This window comes from Oncorhynchus nerka, linkage group LG22 (genome assembly GCF_034236695.1).
Source record: "Oncorhynchus nerka isolate Pitt River linkage group LG22, Oner_Uvic_2.0, whole genome shotgun sequence".
NCBI lineage: Eukaryota > Metazoa > Chordata > Actinopteri > Salmoniformes > Salmonidae > Oncorhynchus > Oncorhynchus nerka.
In genome coordinates, this window is record NC_088417.1 from 92413497 (window position 1) to 92437567 (window position 24071).

The following is a 24071-nucleotide window of genomic DNA, read 5'->3' on the forward strand; positions in this document are numbered from 1 at the left end:
CTCATAGTTCTAACCCTTTCTCAAGTCAGAGATTTAAGTTTTTAAAAAGTGAGACTGAGAACTTTGGGAAACAGTGTTGGGAAGCAATTTAGAAGGATCGGACCCTTTCACAATCTACGTAACTATCCACTTTAGGTAAGACTATGTTTATTTTTGTATTTTAAAAAAAAATGCAGACCAAACACTGACAGCCTTGATGCACAGGTCCTTCAGTTATTCTATTCAACTATATCATTTTTTTTTTTATTATGACATTTTCTAAATGATCAATTGTCTCTGGATTTACTGAGCCTATCGCATATATTATGCTTGATGGACTAAAATATTTATCACAATTCAAATCAATATAGTTGTATTAATTGCATTGCTACAAAAAAAATAACACTACAACAACCTGTCCTTTGATTTTCCTGCCCTCTTGTTGGAAGTGGTCTGAGTGGAAAGTACAATGTTTCTCCATGACACTATTTTAGTTTGTTTCAAGATTTTACAGTATATGCATAGGCCTACAAAAATCACATAAATGATCTCATCTGATGTGTTACAAATGGCTTTGAAATGGAGTGCGAAATACATGTGCACATTTCAGGGACAAAATGCTGAATCTACCAGTCTCATACTAGACCAATGGTTCAGATTATGTCATTGATATTGCTATTAACATGTAATAACCATATCCTGTAGTTTATAGCCCAACGGTATTCCTCAGGTGTAGTCACTGGATGGTTCAAAGAGATGCCTCGCGGTGACTTCAATGTTTATTTTGCAAGCAGAGGACCCCATGTCAGGACCGAAGAGTTAGTGGATATTTTTTTTTATTACGATGACAATATGACTATTAACTCTATTTAAGGCCAGGCCTGATAGAAATTCTGAACTTTATTCATTTTTTTTCAAGCTTTTGTTTTTTGTAATGCTGCATCTCAATCTTAATTGATCATTTGGTGAAGAAAGTATTATTCATTTAGTGTTTTCTTCTCTTTGTGTGCCACAGGGCAGCAGGCATAGCTCTGTTGGTCTTCATACTTGCAGCCCTTCTCATCCTCGGATGCTGGTATTTTAGGAGGAGATGTGGGTACAAAATGATTCGGGTAAGATTAGTCCAGCACTTGCATGGACAAGGGTGCATATTTCAATAGTCTTAATTAATGGCTTCCTCTCTACTTTCCTTAATCTGTGGTGATCTGAAGAGAATAGGCTTAGGCTTTCACCTGGATAGTTATTTCCGAAGATTCTATGTCTATGATTCTCCTCAGTTAAGATAAAGGAGGATACAAAGGGGGATAGCTGCATTGATGTACATCAACTTGGCAATGGGTTTAGGGGAGCTCCCACGACACTGGTTCCTTTAGATCTGACAAGAAGAAGAAAAGTGTATGCATGGGTTGCTTTCCCAGTGAACATAAGTTTAAAAAAAAAAACGTATTTTGAATGTCTTTTCAACCAAAAAGACGATGTTTTCATGTAATTTGCTCATAGGTTTTCGACAGGGCTTATACCTCCTGTTCCCCTGTTGTTTTCTTTTCCTCTCGTGTTTTTCTCCCCACAGAGCCCAAGATCAGGGTCCCTGCCAAGATTCAGTGGAGGACAGTTCAACGAGGGAGGAGCCACAGCAGAAAACAAGATGGGCCTCAGTGACCTCCGACCTTTGGTAAAACACTGGATGTACTGGGGGGGAAGTAACGGTGGTCAGGGCCCGCATTAATAAAGCATCTCAGAGTAGGACTGCGGCTCTAGGATCAGTTTTTGCCTAGTAGATCATACTGAATAAGATTACATGGACAGAGGGGCCCTGATCCTTGATCAGCACTCATCTAAGGCGCTTTATGAATATGGGCCCAGAGCTCTCTTTTTTCAGAGTATTTGATACGTTTTATTGAATGAAGGTGTTTTTGTGAGGTTTAAATCTCTATACAAACTTAAGAGCAGTGAGGAGAGAATTTGTTTATGCCAAAGTAGTGGTGGAACCGATCCCATGATGCAGACATGGGCAGTTATACACTGGAAAGCAATGGTGTGACCAACCCCAGGCCATAATCGTTCTCTTGTCATAGGATACTGCATTCCTCTGACTATACAGACAACAACACAACCATGAAGGAAGGACCTATTGTTCAACTCTCCATTACTCTTCTGAGAAGGAAAGGGCAACAAAGCTAAAGGTCATGTGAGCTGCCTGATGCAATATGACTGGTGGCGGTTCAGTGTGAGATTATGTCACCGGACCAGTCAGCAGGGGATTATGATCCGGAATTCATAGGGGTGTTAGGAAGAGGAGGTTTGGTGTGTGTGATATTCTAGTGGAAAAGGTTAACCTTTCTTTGTTCAGAGGAAAACATTTTGACTTGAGGGCTTTTTCCACGACTGAGATGAACCAAGCTGGACTGAGCTGTCCGATGCATCCATCATAGTTGCTGAAATCATTCCGAAAAGGACGATGTGAAAAGAAAATATTCAGAGACTGCAGTTGAAAACTAGCCAACTGGCTAAAACGGTCATTTTTACAGTAATGTTGACTACTGTGCACTGTACCTGTAAAAGTAACTGTCATAACGTAAGCGAGCTCAGTTTGGTTAGGCCCGGCGCAATAGTGTGAAAATGGAAATAGTATTTCAATCATCAAAGAGTGGTTTATCCTGCTTGTTTTCTAAATGGTGTGTGTTTGACTTGATGTGTTTCAGGTTCCCAATGCCCCTCCTGCATATGAGACGATATCATCAGGACCCCTACCTCCTCCCTACTCCCCCTAATAACAACAGTCCTCTGTGGATAACCAAAAAGATGAAAACTATGAACTTAATGTGTTGTCTTATTTAAACTCTATATCAATGAAGAAAAAGCCTTTGATGAAAATATTATTAGCAGTCTATATTTACAATTACACAATTTACCATATTTTACACGTTTTTTTACTATCTTGTATTTTTTTTTTTATGTGTTTCTCCAAAACTTGTTTTGTGTGTTATGTGTTCCTCAAGGTTATATTTCTGAAGGTTGCTCAGCAAACAAGACCCTTCTATCAATACTTGAATAACAGTATATTAATCGATTACAACAAAGTCGTACTTAGGAAATTGCTTGTTCATTTAAGATAACCAACGTAAAAAATAAAAAAAAGTATGTCTGCAATTGAGAATCCATAGTAATTTAAAGACAATAACTTGGGCTTGATCGTTGTTATTTCAACATGTACTTATGAAGGGATTTCAAAAGGATGGAATGGTTATCCCCTATAAAATCCTGCACACACATTTCAATAAAAATATAAAGTTTACCAAGGGTCTAATTCAAATTAACACCACAAAACCCTCTCTGTAGGACAGTTACACCAGTTATTTCCAAGCAGAAATGTCCACAGTTATGCAATGAAAATGTACCAACTAAATACTTAGAAAAATCTATATGGTAGGAAAAAAATTATATATATATATATATATATATGGGCTTCAACATTTCAATAAATCATTTAGAAGTTGCATTTCAATCATGTGAAATACCAGTTTATTTTCCAAATAGTTGATGGAAATAAGACTGAACCAATGTAGACACCAATGTAAAATGTAGACACCGACATGCCTCTTGAGTAGGCAACACATCAGAAGAATGTATACAACAGGTCAGAGGGAAAGACCTAAGAGTGTGGTAGACAGAATAAAAACAAGTGTTGTTCCAATCTAAGGAATTCAAATAGAATTCATGTCAATGAAACATATTACAATCACATTCAAATCCATTTGTCTACCCTTCAAACCAAGCAATTTACAACATATTTATTATTGGCCAAGAAAGACGTTTTTTTTTTAAAAAAATGTCCAAATTGATCTTCAAACTTTGTGAGAAGGAAACACTACAATGCTGTTTGCTTTAAGAAATAGAAAACCCATCACAAATACATTGCCACCTACATTTCTTGAGCTGTTTGAGTCAGCTATAGAGGTTTATCTAGCGTCTCTTAAAGCTGTAATATGTCACTTTTGGGGTAACTTGACCAAATTCACATAGAAATGCGTCATAGATCTGCCATTCTTATTGAAAGCAAGTCTAAGAAGCGGTAGATCTGTTCCATGTGCGCTCTTTCTATGCTTCCCGTTCCTAAGTTTTGTTTTTGCGTCAAACAGCTGAAAATACAATATTTTTAGTTATGGAAAAGATATTTCACAGCAATTTAGATGGTACAATGATTCTCTACACTATACTCGCTTGTTTTGCCACAAACTCAAACTAGGGGAACTATTAGAATTTTAGCAACCAGCAAATGACGGAGCCATTTCTGCATAGTGCATCTTTAAACACACTTAGATATGCAAAGTAAAAATACAGCTCAACCAGGCAGTTTCTCAACCGACTCCCACCTTCTACCAAAAATATTCTAGAATGTTCTAGATGCGGTCCAGAACACAAAGTTTGCTGTGTCTTCTTCCTCACAGACAATGCTACTGGCTTTCGGTCCTTCAGTTGATAGGGCCACTTCTGTCAGCCTGGGTAGGCATCCAGAGATTGTCACTATTTACAGGAGGCAGGGGCAGCACTCTCCCAGTGGATTTCGGAGTTACAATCAACGTAGCCAAAGGCTTGTTAGCCATCTCTGGCAGGCCTGTGTTGGCAGTAGGGCCTCTAACCGTGTTTAAAACAGCCCCATCAGGACTCACTAGTAGCTTGGTGGTGGGGCTGGTTGTTTGCACTGCTGATGCAGGCACCTGTGAAGCTTGCAAAGGGCGCTTGCCTAGGCCCAGTATCTGCTGCTGCCAAGGATTGGATAAAACAATGGGCATGCGGATAGTCTCTTCCGACATCACCGTCCTGACAGGTTGAGCAGGTGTCATGATTACAGTGCTGTTGGATGGGGGCACAGTTGCCACAGGAGATGTTTTGCTACCGAAGGCACCCCCAAGGGGCGGTACAGTCACCACAGGTAGAGACTGCATCCTGGAGAAGGTGCTCCCTATCGGCGGAACAGCTACCGTCGGTAGGACCTGCGTCCGTGTGGAAACCGCTCCCATAGGTTGCACGAATGACGTTATCTGCTGTGTTGTGAGTGGTGCATAGTTGATGCCAAGTCCTGTGTTCAAAGGGAGCTGCTTTGTTGGGCTCTGTAGAACTTCTGCTGTTTGAGCTGGGCTGGGACTTGTTGGCACGGAGGAGAGTGACAAGCTGCCCATCCCTTCCGGTTGAGTTAAAGATGGAGCTGCCACCACATTAGCTTGGCCAGTGAGTATGGTGGCCAGAGCAGGGAGCCGGTGTAAAACTGGTGGAGAACAGTTGGTAGTGGTGCTGGTGACCGATAGTGGAGCTCGAATCTCCATCGTCTGGCGAGGGACAGTGAAAGAAACTGGGAAAGAGGGTCCAACTTTCTCAGCGGACGGCGCTGCCAGGGTTAGTGATCTAAGTGCTGCTTGTTGAGGCTGGTGCGTCCTTAGTTGTGTGGCCATTCTGGGGCCTTGTGCAGGCGTGGCTAACCCAGGTAACGTTGGCCCTCGTGGGACACCGGTCGTTGGGCTCGCTCCCCTGGGACTAGGAGCTGCCACAGGCACTGCAGGGCTGGATATTATGAGGACATGCTGGCCAGGCCCAAGGCCTTGAGGGGGAACAACAAAACGGGTGTTGTTGAGCAGAATCTGTGTGCCGCCTGCAAGCGGTGCAGGGGTGTTAATGACAATCTTCTGTTGCACAGTTGTAGTGGTGGTGCTGGTGACAGGATTGGTATTACCAGCCGGCCGCACTGGAGTGGACTGATGAGTGGATCTAGTGGCAATTGGAGACTGTGGAGTACTTATTTGAGGAGGTGTGGTGACCCCGCTTACACAGTGAGAGTGGTGAGACTGAGAAACCTGGGCCGATGGTATGAGAGGGGATGTTTTGACAAGGCCTAGCGGTGTAGTGACCGGCATTGGTAGTTGTGGTTTGCTGGTGATTAAACCTCTGATTATCGAAGACCGTGGTTGCCCAGTTACCTTGCTTAGATTGGGGATCACAGAGGACGAAGGGATGCCTTGTAGTTGAGATCCAGTCAGGCGTGTGGAAGAGGGCAAATGTGCAGTGCTAGTGATAAGGTGAGACGATGTGGTTGTAAGAAGTGCTGCCTGTGTGCCAGACACAGATGTACTTTTTAAAGTAGATTGTGCAAGTGCACTTGCCTGTTGTGGTAGCCTTATCGGAGATCCTGGAAGCAGATTGATGCGCTGGACCTTATTCAAGGCTCCGAAGTTTGCACTGCTGATAGCTTGACGAAAGTTGAGTCCGATCTTCATTGCTTCATTGGGTATCGACTTGGTCAGGGATTGTGCCCCAGACACTGAAACCTGTCTTGAAATGCTACATGTTGCGTGGGATGCCTGGGCTGGTGATTGGCTGATGAACATCAACCTTTGCCCTGGAAGAGCGGAGGGAGCTGTAGTGGAAGGGACTTTGGTTGCAGCCACAGATGTGATGTTGGACGAGGGAGAGACCAGGATGAACTTAGTGAATGGGGACCTCTCATCTGGACATACCCTTTTCAAAACAGGTTTAGTGAGAACCTGGACAAGAGACGTCTGGGTGGCGCCTGCTGGGTTACCAGGTACCGTGATGATGCTTTTAGGTAGCTGTGAGTTCACAGCAACTGTAGAAGAGACGTTGCAGCTCTGGTTTACAGCAACGGTAACAGCAGAGCCCGCTCTCTGACCTGTGGCCTGAATGCCAGCAGTGATTGAAGACTGGCGTGCAGTTGTTGAACTTGTGACAGTTGAAGGCCGTAATGGTGACGGTCCTAATTGTGCCCGGGCTAAAGTCGCGCTTTTGACCACTGGGACCGTGGGGGCAGCAGGTGGAGAGGTCTTGGACACCAGGAAGGCTTTGAACTGTGGAGAGATGATGATGGGACTGGCAGGTAACAAACCAGATGTACTCTGATCGGACGTCTGCACCTTGACTACTCCAGTGTTGCCCCCCCTAGTGGTGACTAGGATGGACTGCGAGTCCCTTATACACACGGTCTTCAGCTCTTGTTTAGGGTCCAGAGGTTTACTGGGATCAGTAAAAGCTGTACTAGTAGGGTTGGATGGTGATCTATTTGGTATAACATTTTGGGTAGTGCTACTCACTTTCGGACTAGGGAGTTGGACAACCTTGTAGCATGTTGTAAGAGAGGTTGTCTGCAACCTAGGGGAGATGGTAGGAGAGGATGTACCTCCCTTTAGCGGTGCCACTTGTTGTATGGGGATCCGGTTGTCATGACTTTGCGGCATGGTGAAGCCAGAGCTTTGTGACAGTGGAGTGGGCGCTTTGGAGGCTGGGACCTGGATTGTCCTTGGTTGCTGGGGGTGACTCTGACCCTCTGACTTTTGAATGAGCAAGTTCGAAGGAAGGATGACCACTTGGTGCATTAGCTTATCCCCCGTTTTCTGGTCCAGAATTGGCTGCACTGCAATTTTCATATGGCTTCCAGCTTTCCTGACCAGACCCATGCCCTCGGGCATCTTGTAGACAACCTGTACGGGGGTCTTTGGTATGGGCGTGATATGGGACATCTGTGTGTGTTTAGGTGTGGGTGTTGTTGGTTGCGGTAACTGTTGAGAGCTTTGTGGTAAAGAATATTTAAGTTTGGTAGCTTGCAGGGAAGAAGCACAGGCTAAGCTATGAGCCTGACCAACATGGCTGATAACACCTGGCTGATGATGAACTAAAGTAACTTTATCACCAACACTCTTGGCCAGCAGGGTATTTAGCTGAATGGGTTTGTGAGTCCTTTGGACACCAGCCACCGGAGTAGTTATAACCACTGGGCTTGTTTCTCCAACCTGCTGTCCTGCTGGATTCGCTTCACTGGATCTGTTTTCCACTTCAGCTTCAGGGGAAGTCGTCAGTTCGTCACTGTTGATCCTGCCTCTCTTAATGAGGCTTGAGTTCTCATCTAAATCACTCTGCAGACGCTTCAAGCCCCGAGTGGAAGGCCTGTGCTCGTTCAAGGTCAACGTCTCTTGTCTGGTTACCACAGTGAAGCTGCCTCTCAATGCCTCTGTTCCAAACTGCCCTGAGTCCTCTGAAAAAGAGAGACACATTCAATGTATTTCAACTTGCACTGACAATGATTTTACTGATTTTATTTTACCTTTATTTAACTAGGCAAGTCAGTTAAGAACAAATACTTATTTTCAATGACGGCCTAGGAACAGTGGGTTAACTGTCTGTTCAGGGGCAGAACGACAGATTCGTACCTTGTCAGCTCGGGGGTTTGAACTTGCAACCTTCCGGTTACTAGTTCAACGCTCTAACCACTAGGCCCTGATACAAATCGTTTTGTGATTTCAATGCAATTTATAATAAATAGCCTACATGTTATATGCTTTTCCATAATGTCTTACTGCACTTCACCCACAAATAAAACACAAGTTACCTTCCGCCCACAGGATTCTCTGAACAGTCTGATCCTGCTGTTCCTCCTCTTCAGTCAGTCTGGTGTTTTCAGTGAACGAGGTGCTTCTATCCACATCCTCTCTGACAAAGTTGTCATAGTCAGGGTGCTTTTTGAAGTCGTCAAAATCCTTTTTCAAACGTAGCCTGTGGGGAAAGATTACGTCAAAATTAAAAATAAAAGCCATCGAGGAGTCAATGATGTGTTATGCTAGACATGTTTTGTAAACATAGTTTTCTGATATTATAAACTCCTTCAGGCGAGTGGTGATACCTGTTCCTATGGAAAGCCTTGACCAGTTTGGGTTCCCATGGGGAGAGCTCGTTGAGCAGCCTTATGAGAGTGATGTGCAGATCTTTCACGGCTTCTTTCCTGAAGCACCACCTTCCCTGTAAAAACAAACAAAAACACACAACATCAAGAATTTTAAAAAGCCCAATGGTTGAGAGCACATACTGCTGTATTCTCTATTCTCCCTCTCATAGTAGACAATACATACATATAAACTCAGCAAAAAAAAGAAAAGTCCTTTCACGGTCACCTGCATTTATTTTCAGTAAACTTAACATGTGTAAATATTTGTATCAACATAACAAGATTCAACAACTGAGACATAAACTGAACAAGTTCCACAGACACGTGACTAACAGAAATGGAATAATGTGTCCCTGAACAAGGGGGAGTCAAAATCAAAAGTAATAGTCAGTATCTGGTGTGGCCACCAGCTGCTTTAAGTACAGCAGTACATCTCCTCCTCATGGACTGCACCAGATTTGCCAGTAATTGCTGTGACACATTACCCCACTCTTTCACCAAGGCACCTGCAAGTTCCCAGGCATTTCTGGGGGGAATGGCCCTAGCTCTCACCATCCGATCCAACAGGTCCCAGACGTGCTCAATGGGATTGAGATCCAAACTCTTCGCTGGCCATGGCAGAACACTGACATTCCTGTCTTGCAGGAAATCACGCACAGAACGAGTAGTATGGCTGGTGGCATTGTCATGCTGGAGGGTCATGTCAGGATGAGCCTGCAGGAAGGGTACCACATGAGGGAGGAGGATGTCTTCCCTGTAACGCACAGCGTTGAGATTGCCTGCAATGATAACAAGCTCAATCCGATGATGCTGTGACACCGCCCCAGACCATGAAGGACCCTCCACCTGTCCCGCAGGTGTGATGTTCGGATGTACCGATTCTGTGCAGGTGCTGTTACACGTGGTCTGCCACTGCGAGGACGATCAGCTGTCCATCCCGTCTCCCTGTAGCGCTGTCTTAGGCGTCTCACAGTACGGACATTGCAATTTATTGCCCTGGCCACATCTGCAGTCCTCATGCCTCCTTGCAGCAAGCCTTCACGCAGATGAGCAGGGACCCTGGGTAACTTTATTTTGGTGTTTTTCAGAGTCAGTAGAAAGGCATCTTTAGTGTCCTAAGTTTTCATAACTGTGACCTTAATTGCCTACCGTCTGTAAGCTGTTAGTGTCTTAACGACTGATCCACAGGTGCATGTTCATGAATTCTTTATGGTTCATTGAACAAGCATTGGGAAACAGTGTTTAAACCCTTTACAATGCAGATCTGTGAAGTTATTTCGATTTTTACGTATTATCTTTGAAAGACAGGGCCCTGAAAAAGGGACGTTTCTTTTTTTTGCTGAGTTTATATATACACACACCACTATATTTTGTATTCTCATAGTAGACAATCCATATATTTATATACACACCACCGTTCAAAAGTTTGGAATCACTTAGAAATGTCTTTGTTTTTTGTCCATTAAAATAACATAGATCAGAAATACAGTGTAGACCTTGATTATGTTATAAATGACTATTGTAGCAGTAAACGGCATATTTTTTATGGAATAAAGAGGCCCTTATCAGCAAACATCACTCCTGTGTTCCAATGGCACATTGTGTTAGCTAATACAAGTTTATCATTTTAAAAGGCTAATTGATAATTAAAAACCCTTTTGCAATTATGTTAGCACAGCAGAAAACTGTTGTTCTGATTAAAGCAGCAATAAAACTGTCCTTCTTTAGACTACGTGAGTATCCGGAGCATCAGCATTTGTGGGTTCGAATACAGGCTCAAAATGGCAACAAACAAAGAACTTAATTCTGAAACTCGTCAGTCTATTCCTGTTCTGGGATATGAAGGCTATTCCATGTGAGAAATTGCCAAGAAACTGAAGGTCTTGTACAACGCTGTTTACTGCTCCCTTCACAGAACAGCACAAACTCTCTCTAACCAGAATAGAAGAGGAGTGGGAGGCCCCGGTGCACAAATGAGCAAGAGAACAAGTACAAGTGTCTAGTTTGAGAAACAGACGCCTCACAAGTCCTCAACTGGCAAACTCATTAAATATTACCCGCAAAACACCAGTCTAAACATCAACTGTGAAGAGGCGACTCCGGGATGCTGGCCTTCTAGGCAGAGTTCCTCTGTCCAGTGTCTGTGTTCTTTTGCCCATCTTAATCTTTTATTGGCCAGTCTGAGATATGGCTTTTTCTTTGCATCCCGGAGTCGCCTCTTAAATGTTGACGTTGAGACTGGCGTTTTACGGGTACTATTTAATGAAGCTGCCAGTTGAGGACCTGTGAGGCATCTGTTTCCCATTATTTCTGAAGTTATTTTAATGGACAAAAAAAGTGTGATTTTATTTAAAAACAAGGACATTTCGAAGTGACCCCAAACTTTTGAAGTTTACATACACTTAGGTTGGAGTCAATATAATTAGTTTTTCAACCACTCCACAAATTTCTTCTCAACAAACTATAGTTTTGGCAAGTCGGTTAGGACATCTACTTTGTGCATATGACAAGTTATTGTTCCAACAATTGTTTACAGACAGATTATTTCACTTATAATTCACTGTATCACAATTCCAGTGGGTCAGAGGTTTACATACACTAAGTTGACTGTGCCTTTAAACAGCTTGGAAAATTCCAGAAAAGGATGTCATGGCTTTAGAAGCTTCTGATAGGCTAATTGACATCATTAGAGTCAATTGGAGGTGTACCTGTGGATGTATTTCAAGGCCTACCTTCAAAATCATGACCCCATGGGAAAATCAAAAGAAGTCAGCCAAGACCCCAGAAAATAATTGTAGATCTTCACAAGTCTGGTTCATCCTTGGGAGCATTTCCAAACGACTGAAGGTACAACGTTCATCTGTTCAAACAATAGTATGCAAGTATAAACACCATGGGACCACGCAGCCATCATACCGCTCGGGAAGGAGACATGTACTGTCTCCTATCAATGAACGTACTTTGGTGCGAAAAGTGCAAATCAATCCCAGAACAACAGCAAAGGACCTTGTGAAGATTCTGGAGGAAACGGGTACAAAAGTATCTATATCCACAGTAAAACGAGTCCTATATCGACATAACCTAAAAGGCCGATAAGCAAGGAAGAAGCCACTGCTCCAAAACCGCCATTAAAAAAGCCAGACTATGGTTTGCAACTGCACATGGGGACAAAGATTGTACTTTCTGGAGAAATGTCCTCTGGTCTCATGAAACAAAAATAGAACTGTTTGGCCATAATGACCATTGTTATGTTTGGAGGAAAAAGGGGGAGGCTTGCAAGCCCGAAGAACACCATCCCAATCGCAAAGCATGGGGGTGGCAGCATCATATTGTGGGGTGCTTTGCTGCAGGAGGAACTGGTACACTTCACAAAATAGATGGCATCATGAGGTAGGAAAATTATGTGGATATATTGAAGCAACATCTTAAGACATCAGTCAGGAAGTTACAGTTTGGTCGCAAATGGGTCTTCCAAATGGACAATGACCCCAAGCATACTTTCAAAGTTGTGGCAAAATGGCTTAAGGACAACAAAATCAAGGTATTGGAGTGGCCATCACAAAGCCCTGACCTCAATCCTATAGAAAATGTGTGGGCAGAACTGAAAAAGTGTGCGCGAGCAAGGTCTACAAACCTGACTCAGTTACACCAGCTCTGTCAGGAGGAATGGACCAAAATTCACCCAAATTATAGTGGGAAGCTTGTGGAAGGCTATCCGAAATGTTTGACCCAAGTTAAACAATTTAAAGGCAATGCTACCAAATACTAATTGAGTGTATGTAAACTTCTGACCCACTGGGAATGTGAAGAAAGAAATAAAAGCTGAAATAAATCACTCTACTATTATTCTGACATTTCACATTCTTACAATAAAGTGGTGGTCCTAACTGACCTAAGACAGGGAATTTTTACTAGAACTAAAATGGCAGGTATTGTGAAAAACCGAGTTCAAATGTATTTGGCTAAGGTGTATTGAACTGACTTCAACTGTATATACAATATATATATACACACACACACACGTGTTTCTGCATTCATTTTTAAAAAACTATCGATGTAATCCTTCCATACTGTACGTAATAGTTATGTTTCTAATGTATTTTTGATACAGCACAATCAAAATTCCTAAATAAAATGTATTTTATTACTTTACTAACAGATCTCTTTTTGGTGCTCTCCAGCTCATCCAGTTCATCCTCCGTCCTACTGATGAGTTCCCTCAGCTCCTCTAGACTGGTGCACACCAACTGAAGAGCGAGGGACAAATCAGCACTCATGGATACAAATTGCATATCAATTCATATTCCATATTTTGCATCAAAAACAAACAAACTGTGGGGTTTACCCTGAATGCAGGTTGAACTGGGAGTTGAGGTTTCTTTTTTGAAGCCAGCTTCCTGGACTTAAGCTTTCTTCCTGCGAAGGGGAAGAAGATTATTCTATTGAGTAATTCAGACAAGCGGGGCAAAGCATTATGAACAAGATTACATCTCGTTAGGGCTGACCCAGTTTAGTCGACTGGTTGATTGTTTGGTCGACCGATATTTCCTTAGTCGAGCATTTGCAACATACATTACATATAGTACCAGTCAAAAGTTGACACCTACTCATTCAAGAGCCTTTATTTTCTACATTGTAGAATAATTAATAAAACTATGAAATAACACATGTAGTAACCAAAAAATAAAAAAACTGTTAAACAAATATTTTATATTTGAGATTCCTCAAATAGCCACCCTTTGCACACTTGGCATTCTCTCAACCAGCTTGACCTGGAATGCTTTCCCAACAGTCTTGAAGGAGTTAACAATATGCTAAGCAATTGTTGGCTGCTTTTCCTTCACTCTGCGGTCCAAGTCATCCCAAACCATCTCAATTGGGTTGAGGTCGGGTGATTGTGGAGGCCAGGTCATCCGATGCAGCATTCCATCACTCTCCTTCTTGGTCAAATAGCCCTTACACAGCCTGGAGGTGTGTTGGGTCATTGTCACGTTGAAAAACAAATGATAGTCCCACTAAGCCCAAACCAGATGGGATGGCGTATTGCTGCAGAATGTTGTGGAAGCCATGCTGGTTAAGTGTGCCTTTGAATTCTAAATAAATTACAGACAGTGTTAAACAGCAAAGAACCCCCACACCATAACACCTCCTCCTCCATGCTTTACGGTGGGAAATACACATGCAGATATCATCTGTTCACCCACACCGCATCTCACAAAGACATAGCAAAAATCTGAAATTTGGACACCTTTCCCTCAACGTGATCAAGACAAAGGAGATGATTGTGGACAACAGGAAAAGGAGGAAGAAGCAGTACGGCCCAGTACATCACTGGTGCCAAGCCTCCTGCCATCCCGGACCTCTATACCAGGCGGTGTCAGAGGAAGGCCCTAAAAATTGTCAGACTCCAGCCACCCTAATAGACTGTTCTCCTTGCTACCGCAAGGCAAGCGGTACAGGAGCGCCAAGTCTTGGTCCAAGAGGTTTCTAAACAGCTTCTACCCCCAAGCCATAAGACTCCTGTACATCTAATCAAATGGCTACCCAGACTATTTGCATTCCCCCCCCCACCCCCTTCTACACTGCTGCTACTCTGTTATTATCTTTGCATAGTCACTTTAATAACTCTACCTACATGTACAATACCAGTACCCCTGTATATTGCCCTGATATTGTTATTTACTGCTGCTATTTAAATATTTGTTATTCTTATCTCTTACTTTTTTTTTTGAGGTATTTCCTTAACTGCATTGTTGGTTAAGGGCTTGTAAATACGCATTTCACTGTATTCAGCGCATGTGACAAATAAAATTGGATTTGATTTATAAAAATGGTGTACAAGACAGCTGTCTGATTCGCGCCGGTCTGAGTGGACTAATCCATTGTGGAGGCCTTGGGGATGGAACAGTCCATCACTAAAACGTGCTTATATACTGTAGGCTACTGTATCAATCGATCATTCATTCATTTGTTCAGGTCATCACACAGCATACGAGTCATTCATGATTTGAAATGTAATCAAGCATTTTAGTTTTAAAATAAAATAAAGCGAGTCTGGAATAATTAGCTTAAATAATAAATAAACCATTCCATTTCAGGAAATTGCATTCACGAGTGAATGAGACTGTTTTTAGTCTTTTCTGTAATAAAGGCTTGACAAAAAACATTACAACAGACTCTGGTATGCTTATAATTTATTTAGTGTTGTTTAAACTGTTCCAAACAGTCAGAAAAGGTTTATTGTAATCTAACAGCATCTGTTTGGAAACATAATACGCAGCCAAAGCTTGTTCCTTACCTTCTTTTTCTTCATCTCCAGTATTTAACATCTAGTCACATTTATTCCACACATCTGACTTCCCCTTTACTTCCTGAGAAACCAGTACACATTCCCCCATCTCCAGTTTGTCACGTCCTCTGCATCCATTTTGCTGTTACGGTGTTCAGAGTTTGTTATAACCCATTTATTGATGTGATTATGATGTGCTATAGGTCAGGCCCTGTCGTTAACGTGCATGAGATGCATACGTGTCACGTAGAGAGAGCAAAGGGGTTGAGGGAATAGGGAATGTTTTTCCTAAACAAATGAGGGATTTCTGTAACAAAATCCTTCAGTCAGAAATGTCTGTAATTATGTTACAGCTTCAGCAACACAGACAGCATGATAAACACTGTTGATGTTCTGTGGTGGTCGCTGCAGCAGGGAGGAGAGAGAAACGGTTCCTCGTCACAAAGTCACTCGCTGCCATGTTTTTTACCACAGTGCAGCAAGTCTGAGCCTGGCCAGGCACAATCAAATCAATTGCTGGTCGGACTCCCTCTAGTCATTTATGCGTCTTAATTATTTAATCAAACAGTGTGCATAAAGCATCAGACAAGCTCAGTGAATATAGTTGATTTGATTAACACACATAGGATGTGTCTAAATGGAAAAAATATACATTTAAAAATCGATTGCTCGAAAGAACAGATGACTCTTGGTCGACCAAGATTTATTTTTTGGGTTGGGGACAGCCATACATCATCATTGAACAAGTCCCAAGTCTCTCAGCTGTGATTTTACATAGGCCTAATTTAGCCTAACAAAACATCAAATATTGATTTACAAGACAGGTATTCCTTTTCCTTACCCATTTTTCGTTTTTTCCTCTTGTCCTTTCTCTTGACGGTGGTTGCAGCTCTCCTGACAGTAGATTTAGCTGCCTTGGCCTTACAGAGTGGGCTCCTGTCTGATCTGCGCTGCCCACCTGCTGCACGTAGTTCCCCCAATTCCCTCGCTTTCTTCCTTTTCGTTTTCTTAGCCCGAATCCTGTCCATCCTATTCTCTGTCACGTTCACCTTGCGCGGGTGGCCAGCACCAGAGGGTGACGTTGTTGATTTATTGTCTGTGGCACAATGGCAGCGATGATTGTCCTGTGACTTTGTCCCCATTTCAGAGAAACATTTTGGACAACATCTTTGTCCCTCAGAGAGTTCGTTCCTGTCCACTTTAACACAGACATCAGTCAATCTCATGGGTATAGTAACACCAGGCCTGCTGGTATATGTTTCCCTAGCAGGGCGAGCAGGGGACTTCCCTGTATAGCAGTGTTCCCCCACACTGAGACGCGGCTCACATGACCCTGATGATACGTCCGATCCCTCTTCCTGCTTCACCATTCGTCTATTAGGCCTATATTCCAATTCCTGTGGCTCTTCCTTCACACTCCCTCTGCCCTCAAAGTCCTTGATAGTTGAAGAGGGCCCAGTTGAGCCAGTGAGTCTGTTCTGATTAGTAGGCTTACAGTCCTCCTCATTCTCCACTCCCCATGTGTGAAATTGCCCAGTTCCACCACTGCACATGTCCCCTTTAACCCTCCCACAACTCTGTCTGTCAGAACTAAGTTTCTCCTCTGACTCCTCCTCCATTGAAACCAGGTGCTCAGAGTCCTCTGATAGCCCCTCGTCAGGCTCCACCCTCTTCACCCAGACAGCTGGTAAGGGGAAGTCAGAGGGCATGCTGACACTCTGGCAGTAGATGCGTAGGTCCGCCCCGCAGAAATGCGGAAAGTGTATGTAGGCGTTCTCGTTCCCGTCGTAGCCCAGGATGGATTCTCGGCACTCGTGGATGGGTTGGCCCAGCACAGCATCCTGTACGTCCTTCTGGGTCTCGTATACGTTGTCACACAGGCCTTTGAGCAGCCACACACGCTGAATGAAGGGTAAGAGATGGAAGGGGTTCTCCTCCAGGGGGCTAACCACCCCGACTGTCCTGAAGAACTGATGAGATAGGCCCAGCTGCTCAGCCATCCACCCCTGGTCCTCCGCCGTACCCATGGCATAGTACCAGCCTTGCACCCTCTGGCGGAGCTCGGACTCCCAGCGGCAGTAGGTGAGGGCTGGGCGACGGTGGAGCATCCCGCTCCTCTGGGGCGGGCAAAGAAGTGAACTCATGATCTTGGAGAGGAAGATGCTGCAGCGAGGCATGAGGAGGCACCGCTCCAGCTCAAAGAACACTATCTCTGGGAGGTTGAGAGCTGCCTGGGCCAGGCAGAGGAAGTGGCCGATGGCAGGGAGTTCCCACATGGTCTTCAAGGGGGTCTGGGTGGCCTGGGAGAGAAGACTGCGCTCCCACTCCTCCACCTCCTTGGCTGAGGTCTCCTCCGCCTCCTTCTTATCTAGCTCCCGCTGCCTACAATCAGAAATGAAGGATGAGTTTATGAACCAGATGTCCTACTAAACACAAACAATCACAGCCATAGTCATACACAGAATGAACAATTATTTTAAATGTTTAATGTCATTATATTGTCACAGTTGTCAGGATTAAGCAGTCTATGGAATTTTCAAGTTTTATTCTGACCATGGAGTGAGTGGGAACATAGAAAACCCTCAGGCACTGGAACTTTCCATTCATATCTTACCTCTTCTCTTCCTTGACTCTCTGCTGTTCCTCCAGCCTGAGTGCCTGGACCATGATGGACTCATTTCCCCCCACTGTGATCGTAGCCAGGCTGCGAGGCACTGTCCTCCGTCTGGTAGAGGTGCCTACGGGCCCCCTCTCATCCTCGGTCCCCAAACGACCCTTGGAGGTCACTGCCAGAGTGGTCTTCTCTCGCAGCGTCCTGGTTGGGTAGGTGGATACAGACACAGCATCATAGGGCTAGTTAGGGTCCCAGTCATTTCATCAAGGGTCCTGGATGAAACAGACACTACTGATGTTTGAAAATGTTTTACTTTTAGTTACTAATACAACAGCAACTGAAGAAAGAATCCATACCATTGAATGTGTGCATTTTAAATGTATGTACAATATGTAGGCTGTGTCATGAATACTTGAATATATATACACCATGCATTCGGAAAGTATTCAGATCCATTGACTATTTCCCACATTTTGTATTCAGACTCTTTGCTATGAGACTCGAAATCGAGCTTAGGTGCATCCTGTTTCCATTGATCATCCTTAAGATGTTTCTACAACTTGATTGGAGTCCACCTGTGGTAAATTCAATTGATTGGACATGATTTGGAAAGGCACACACCTGTCTATATAAGGTCCCACAGTTGACAGTGCACGTCTGAGCAAAAACCAAACCAGGAGGTCGAAGGAATTGTCCATAGAGCTCCGAGCCAGGATTTTGTCGAGGCACAGATCTGGGGAAGGGTACCAAAACATTTCAGCAGCATTAAAGGTCCCGATGAACACAGTGGCCTCAATCATTCTTAAATGAAAGAAGCTTGGAATCGTCAAGATTCTTCCTAGAGCTGGCCGCCCGGCCAAACTGAGCAATCGGGGGAGAAGGGCCTCGTTGGTCAGGTGACCAAGAACCCCATATTCACTCTGACCGAGCTCCTGAGTTCCTCTGTGGAGATGGGACAACCATCTTTGCAGCACTAAGCCAATCAGGCCTTTACAGTAGTGGCCAGACAGAAACCTCTCCTCCGTAAGGCACCTAAAGGACTCTCGAACCATGAGAAAAAATATGATTTGGTCTGATGAAACCAAGATTGAATTAATTGGCCTGAATGCCAAGCATCACGCCTGGAGGAAACTTGGCACCTTCCCTAAGGTGAAACATGGTGGTGGCAGCATCAGACTGTGGGGATGTTTTTCAGCAGCATGGAGACTAGTCAGGATCCTTGATGAAAACCTGCTCCAGAACGCTCAGGATTTCAGGTAAGGGAAAGGTTCACCTTCCAACAGGAGAACAACCCTAAGCACACAGCCAGGACAACACAGGAGTGGTTACGGGACAAGTCTCTGAATGTCCTTGAGTGACCCAGCCAGAGCCCGGACTTGAACCCGATCAAACATCTCTGGAGAGACCTGAAAATAGCTGTGCAGCGACGCTCCCCATACAACCAGACAGAGTTTGAGAGGATCTGCAGAGAAGAATGGGAGGAACTCTACAAACACAGATGTGCCAAGCTAGTAGCGTCATACCCAAGAAGACTCAAGGCTGTAATCGCCGCCAAAGGTGCTTCAACAACGTACTGAGTAAAGGGTCTGAATATTTATGTAAACGTGATATTTCAATTTGTTTTATTTTTTAGATTGTATATTTGCAAAAAAAAATCTAAAAACCGGGACAATTTAATCAATTTTAGAATAAGACTAACATAACAAAATGTGGAAAAAGTTAAGGTGTCTGAATAGTTTGAATGCACTGTAGGTATGTAAGACTTACCTTGACAGCAGTGTCAACTTCTGCTCAAGCATTATTTCCAATTTCTGTGCCTGTTTAGAAATCCAGTGGTCGACCCCATGGTGCCTATAGCAGTTCTCTAGCATTAGCCTGAAGTCTGCTACAAACTCTGTGATTGTTTCATACTCCCGGCTAACAAACTTCTCCTCCATCCTTCTGAAACACATGGACTTCTTGAGGTGACCCCTGACCCAGTCAGTGTGTTTTTCAAGGCCAATGGGGTGCAAGAAGGGAGTCATAATGCCTTTGTGCTTTTCCAGAAGAAAGCCATTAAATATCCTATAGGCCTGCTGTAACTCATAGCTAAGGTCTTTTTCAACTGTAACTGTGGTAGGTATGCAGACCTCTGACAATGACAGTTCGTTTGAGATTTCAGGCACCCCATCATGTCTTAGCGCAGGAGTACTAGTAGAACTACTGTGGGAAAGAACATAAACATTCTCCAGGGAGGTTCCATTGCTGAGTCCTCCTTTGGTGACTAGGCTGCTGCGTTCAGTGCTGTGCCATTTGGAGTCTAATGATGCTACAATGTGAACATTCTGGTTCTGAGATCCTGAACCCAGTTCATTCTGACAGTCTCGGTTGAGAAAAAATAAATTACTATTGTGGCTGTCCTTCTTGTCAGACAAGTCTTGTTGCTCCCCTGTGTCGTTTTGTGGCACCTTGGGTGGGTTAAAAGTTTCAGTTTGCACTTTCATGTTGCTGGCTGCCCTATATTTCAATAGGAGGTAGCTAATTAACTACTAAAAAAATACTTTTATTGGCTAACCTTGTTAGCTAACCAGCTGACCGCAACCTAACATTGGTAAGCTTTGTTGCCATCTTTTAAAAAATATAGAAAAATTAAATGCACAATTGGCAGTCCTGTCAATTACGTTCAGAGTCCTTCCTCGTTTTGACTCTTCAAAACATTCACCGGCACGTGCAAGACTGAGTTGACGTTACAGTTCTACCTAGCCAGCCAGCTACCTAGCCAGCCAGCTACCTAGCCATCCAAACAGTAGTTAGTCCTAGCTAGCCAGCTACCTAGCTAGCCAAACAGTAGTTAGTCCTAGCTAGCCAGCTACCTAGCTAGCCAAACAGTAGTTAGTCCTAGCTAGCTAGCCAAACAGTAGTTAGTCCTAGCTAGCCAACTACCTAGCTAGCCAAACAGTAGCTAGTCCTAGCTAGCTACTTATGATTTAGTTAACTAGACAGCATTGTGAGATACGTTATGAACGTTCGTTTGACAGCGAACATTGTTATTTGTTCATAAAAGTATTTGGTTGGGCTTATTTAGCTAATCCACCACAAACTAATAAACATTAGTTGACAAGAGACAAAGTGAAGTTAAACATTTACCATATAGCTATTACCTAGTATAACTTTTCTTTGATAAATGATCTGATGGGACTGGTAGTCTAGATTCGACAAATATAGCTAGGTCAATTTACAAGGCCATTACTCATACCTCACATCAGCGCTTTAAGGTCGCGTCCAATACAAGCGGTACAAACTGCTAGTTAGCTAGCCAACTTGTTAGCGAGCAGCTAGTTAGCCGGTGTTGTACAGGCAGTGTGGCTGTGTCTCCTTCCCAGCCTATCATTGAACTCATTGTTTCCAGTCAGAGGCCTGCGTCCGCAGTGTCCGATGCAATGTTTTCAGGCTACATTTTAGGCAACACAGCGATGAATCCTTGCTATGATGAGCCAACGAAACCAGTTTAGCTAGAAAGATAGCTAAATGAGAAGATCCATTAATTCAGCAAGCTTGCTGGGAAGCTAGTTAGCCGGTTAGATAACAATTAATGTAAGTTATCTAACTTCAAAATTTTCTCAAAGTAAATTAACTAGCATAAATCTAGATAGAGAACTTTCTAACTCAACAGTCTACAAAGTTAGCCAGGTATCGAGTCCGTTCCACCAGAGATGCTATGCTAGCTAACTAAATATTCCCCGAACGACGTTTCTTTGCATCGTCCTGGGTGCGTGCAAGTGTACGTAGTCGCGTGGCACAGATTTTTTTTATTGGGGTTTCATAATACTGAGAGAGGACTTAATTTCCTCTTGCAATATAATTACTTTACCAATGTTAACGAATTGTTCAGACAAAATGTTGATGAATTTTAGGCACATTTGTATACCCTAAAATTACAAGGAGAGATAATGAGCCTTGGCAAGCACACTTTGTAATTCTAACCTGTCCTCTTCAAGTTATTACCTGCCTTTTTAAGCAGGTACAGGTGAAAAGCATGTCAGATGTCAATTTTACCACCGGCAATTAATGTGAGACTGATGGCAAGTTGACAAGTAATTTAGAGATAGATGAGTCAGTCAAGTTCTGCCCCTGAACAAGGCAGTTAACCCACTGTTCGTTCCTAGGCCGTCATTGAAAATAATAATTTGTTCTTAACTGACTTGCCTAGTTAAATAAAGGTAAAATAAAACATTTAAAATAATAAAGAAGTTCCACTGGTTACATATATATTCTTCTATGTTATAATGGCAGTCCGCAAACAAACGTTAAAGTTTCATGCTGCCACTTACTGTGCTGGAGTGTGTGGTCAATCATGGTTTACAACATTAAGGCCACATTTCTACATCCTCCTACCTAACTCAGCAATTCTGAGAAAATAAAAAAGAGCCCTACTAACTTTTAATAGACCCCCCCCCCCCCCCCATCCCATCCAACCTCAATGACCCAACACTTCATACTTTCCCTCTCTTCATCATACTTATAACAACACATGTTCCACTGTTTCATCGACCATACACTCCCGACACAAACTTTTCACAAACACCACCTCTTCCTTCCTAATATGACATTTGAATCTTGGTCCACCGACCTTTCTTTGGAGTGTATATAAATGCCAGCCCTTGTGCTCAGAGTACCATCTCTTCTGCCACACATCTATCAATATGTCTCTGATCTTACATTTGGCCTCACCTCTACCCAGTGGAACATTAATATTAATTATATCGTGTTTTAAAGCTCTTTTGGCTATCTGTCTACAATTTCATTCCCTTCCACACCCAAATAGGCTGGGACCCAGCACAATCTCACTACCACACCCAGTCTCTCAATTCTCCATAAGAAAATAATGCCTCCAATAGCAGGTCACTCCTATTAGATTTTCCAGATGATAAACTATTCAATACAGATAGAGAATCTGAGCATACTATAATTCTGACAGGTTGTATGTCCTCCACCCATTTTCTCTACCAAGGTTAGATCAACAACAGGATCTGGTAGTAACCACGGAGGAACATCCCCTATCACCACAGAAGTGCCAACTTCCAACTCCCCCAAACCACTCTCATCAGCAAGCTTTCCAACTTTCCAACCAAAACCACTGCCATGTCTACTAGTATATTCCCAACAGTCATCTAGAACTGTAGCAATGGGAAGGACAATCTCACAGCCATTCAACCTAACCCAATAAGCTAATGACAATTTTTTTATACCATATATACCAAAGGCATCTCACCTGCCTCCACTAGTATGGCACATGCAGATGCAGATGTTGATTTAAATGCACCAATACATATCCTTAAAGCTATGTACTAGATTATGTCCTGCTTCTGAAGCCAAGTCTCGCCACTGTTCCATACAGCGTAATCAATTGTCGTGCTGATCAAAGCTCTATAAATATCCAGCAACGATTGAATGTCAGCATAAGATTCACCACCTTCTTACACATTGTTTCAACATTTATTACATAATATTTCAATGTATATTGCTCATTGAACCATATAACCAAATATGTGTACTTAGAAACCCTCCACATAGGCTGTCCATACAGAGAAAAACTGTATATTATCAGCAACTTTCTTCTTCGAGAAGAACATACAGCAAGACTTCACTACTGACAATTTAAAACCCCAGTCAATTGACCATCTTTCAACATCCAATATAGCTCGTTGAATAGATTTGGTCACATGCGAGACATTCCTTCCCCTCTTCCAAACAGCTCCATCCTCAGCATATAGGAAAGCCCCAATATCCCTACCTACATTCAAAAACACATCGTTAATCATAATATTGAACAAAATAGGACTGATAGAACTGCCTTGAGGAATACCATTGTCAACTCGATAGGAATCAGATAAAATCGACCATATTTGAACTCAAAAGTGATTATTAAATAAGAAGGTCAAAACTCATTTATACAATCTCCCACCAATACCAAGTGTTTTCATCTTAATCAGTAGGCCTTCTCTCCACATAGTGTCGTGTGCCTTTTCAATGTCAAAAAAAAACATTTTTTTCAACTTCATTGCTCACCTTTACTAATGCATCCAATGTAGATCTTGCTATGTTCCAGGAAATATGACAATCTGTTGACTATCAGCTTTTCCATCAGTTTACATAAGTCTGAGGTCAGTGCCATTGGAATGTAACTATCAGCACCTTACCAGGATTTACAAAAGGTCATATTACTGCACGTTTCCAACCAGAAGGTATAACCCCCTCACTCCAAATCATATTAAAGAATCCCAGAAGAATGTGCATGACCTCATCAGGTAGATGCTTAAACATGAAACCAAGATTGAACTCTTTGGCCTGAATGCAAAGCGTCACGTCTGGAGGAAACCTTTTTCAGCGGTAGGAACTGGGAGACTAGTCAGGATCAAGGCAAAGATGAATGAAGCAAAGTACAGAGAGATCCTTGATGAAAACCTGCTCCAGAGCATTCAGGA

General features: G+C 43.1%; 2 protein-coding genes across 4 annotated transcripts; one reads left to right on the forward strand and one right to left on the reverse strand.

Moving 5' to 3' along the window:
* Positions 1 to 3274, forward strand: LOC115106002 (melanoma antigen recognized by T-cells 1-like). Of its 2 annotated transcripts, none has more exons than XM_029628562.2 (5): positions 1 to 135; positions 710 to 797; positions 995 to 1091; positions 1550 to 1651; positions 2682 to 3274. In XM_029628562.2, the coding sequence occupies exons 2-5, from the start codon at positions 736 to 738 to the stop codon at positions 2748 to 2750; spliced, it is 330 nt and encodes a 109-aa protein (XP_029484422.1). In that variant the 5' UTR covers positions 1 to 135; positions 710 to 735; the 3' UTR covers positions 2751 to 3274. The 2 variants fall into 2 exon arrangements, with proteins under 2 accessions (XP_029484422.1, XP_029484421.1); XM_029628561.2 differs by having other exon boundaries at positions 3 to 135; positions 685 to 797.
* Positions 3275 to 3484: 210 nt separating this feature from the next.
* Positions 3485 to 21363, reverse strand: LOC115106000 (uncharacterized bromodomain-containing protein 10-like). Of its 2 annotated transcripts, none has more exons than XM_029628558.2 (8): positions 19375 to 21363; positions 17608 to 17808; positions 15835 to 17375; positions 13050 to 13120; positions 12862 to 12951; positions 8663 to 8778; positions 8372 to 8535; positions 3485 to 8017 (listed from the first exon to the last, which is right to left on the reverse strand). In XM_029628558.2, the coding sequence occupies exons 1-8, from the start codon at positions 20088 to 20090 to the stop codon at positions 4452 to 4454; spliced, it is 6465 nt and encodes a 2154-aa protein (XP_029484418.2). In that variant the 5' UTR covers positions 20091 to 21363; the 3' UTR covers positions 3485 to 4451. The 2 variants fall into 2 exon arrangements, with proteins under 2 accessions (XP_029484418.2, XP_029484419.2); XM_029628559.2 differs by having other exon boundaries at positions 17608 to 17879; positions 19375 to 19463.
* Between the last annotated feature and the right edge of the window lie 2708 nt (positions 21364 to 24071).